Below are 1,994 nucleotides of genomic sequence, written 5' to 3'. Positions count from 1 at the left end.
ACGTTAACACCCGCCAGCAGAAACACCCACCTACCCAACTGACAGACGGAATCTCACTATATATCTGCCAATCTCATCCTCCCCTCTCTCATGACAAGGCGTGCATGAGTCCTATCATGAAAAAAATGTAATTGTGCGACCTGAGTAACGTGCAGTAACTGGGTGTTGGCAATGGTAACTGCATTATAGTTACAGTCAAACTAATTGGTTAGATTACTCGTTACCAAGAAAAGGTAAGGCCATTAGTAACCGTTGTTACTTTCAACGCCGTTGCTCCCATCACTGTGAATGAATGATTGAAAGTTTGAAGATTGTTGAATGTGAGGTGCTTTGTTGTCATTAATCCAATGAAAAGACACTTACACTTCCTCAGACCTGGTTTCAACCATCGGACTCCATCAGGCTCCCTGAAAGGAGGAGGAGGGTCAGACCATCAGTGTCTTTCAGTAGAAAAACATGGACATTGGAATAGATCAGATTTGATTCCACTCTGACATGCTGCTGGAAGAACTAGATCTGGGTCATTTGGACTCTGTGACCTGCTGCATGGGTTGTCTGGTCCATTGTGGGAGAAACCAAACTGGTAGAGCAGAATCAAAGCAGACAACATGATGCAGCCTGTACTGTCTGTCAGCTGCTAACAATGAATTCTGCTGTATAAAGCCAGCTGATGACTGAGGAACCTTGGCTTATGTCTGTCAGCCAAGCAGCAGTCAGGCAGGCCTCTGGACCCAATTCTCTTCATTTCCTACTTTGGACATTAAAGAGTCCAAATCAACCAAGCTGGCATTTCCTGTCTCAGTACTGAAGGTTCTGCCACAGCAGACATTACATAGTTTTGTTCTTCTTCACTCAGAATCCAACTGTCCAACATTTGGACCCGTCAATTTGAAGGGAGCGTCTCTAAAGTCCCGTCCTGTAGCTGTCATGTTTCCGCCCAGTTTAACCTATTTTTTTTTTCATTTCATCTTTTGAACCAGGTAGGAGGAGGACTCCATCCAGTCTGGTTCTTAATCTCCAGTGTGAAGAGCTTTCACATCATCAAGGTTTATTTAATCCAACATCCACACTGAGACTGAAGCTGATTTATGAGATGAAAAACAATCAAGCAGGTTTTTCAGCATCTATCAGCTCTTCTTCCTGGACAAGATGAGCTGCAGCAGCTTCATCTGCTCAAATATCTTCATCAAGTGCTGACCTGCCTGAGACTTGAACTCTTAACGTCCTCTGCTATGATAGGATCAGCATCCATGTGACTGCTCTGATCTTCACTGAACACTTCATGTAGTGCAGTCAAAGCTTTATCTTTAGCTTCTGACCAAGAAGAATGGTAAGAGCAAGTAAACTGATCGACAGATGATTCAGATGTGCTAAATCAGATTGGGAAAGTCCCGATGTTCCATCATCAAACAATCTTTTATTAGATATGACACAGACCAATAAAAGTGAGTTCATGGTATCTATCTCACCCGCTAATGCTTCTGCCTTTGCTATTCTGTAAACCCAGTGCAGGAAAAATAATTTGAACTTATAACAGTAAGGTCCATAACCACTGAGGTTCTCTGTGTTTTATAGAAGTACACAAATTTCAGATGTCTGATGTTCTGCTGGAACTTTACTCTGGACACAGATGTGAACTGTATGATGGTGTGTTTATTCGCTGGTTTCTGGTTCTGACTCCAGCAGGTTCTCCTGTCCTTATTTTGTCACGATCTGTGTCCTTCTGCTCTGTTCTTTGAAGTGAGGTTGTTGAGGTATATTACCAACATGGAACTAAATCAGTGGGCTAAACCATCTCCGTTGCCACCTGAACTACCCCTTTGTTCTTGTCCACAATGGAACTACCCCCACGTTACTCACAGCACGGACCAATCAGCCGATGCGCAGACAGGAAGTGCCCGCACGTCATCCATGGGTTAAAAAGCGCAGAAAAGACTCTCTCTCTTTTTCCATGGGTTTGCAGCCCGTCAGGAGAGGCCCATTTCACGTGAAAT

At 43.7% G+C, this 1,994-nt stretch overlaps 1 protein-coding gene across 1 annotated transcript in view; it reads right to left on the bottom strand.

Annotated features, from left to right (window-relative positions):
• The window catches only part of LOC107091001, a 14,778-nt gene that overhangs the window by 1,112 nt on the left and 11,672 nt on the right, over positions 1–1,994 (bottom strand). Inside the window, exon 9 of the mRNA XM_015384698.1 lies at positions 364–407. Coding sequence (XP_015240184.1) covers positions 364–407 — 44 coding nt within the window. The remainder of the gene's footprint in view (positions 1–363; positions 408–1,994) is intronic.

The sequence above is a fragment of the Cyprinodon variegatus genome, unplaced genomic scaffold (genome assembly GCF_000732505.1).
Source record: "Cyprinodon variegatus isolate N-32 unplaced genomic scaffold, C_variegatus-1.0 Scaffold320, whole genome shotgun sequence".
Classification (NCBI taxonomy): domain Eukaryota; kingdom Metazoa; phylum Chordata; class Actinopteri; order Cyprinodontiformes; family Cyprinodontidae; genus Cyprinodon; species Cyprinodon variegatus.
This window is presented reverse-complemented; position numbering and strand designations above follow the sequence as displayed.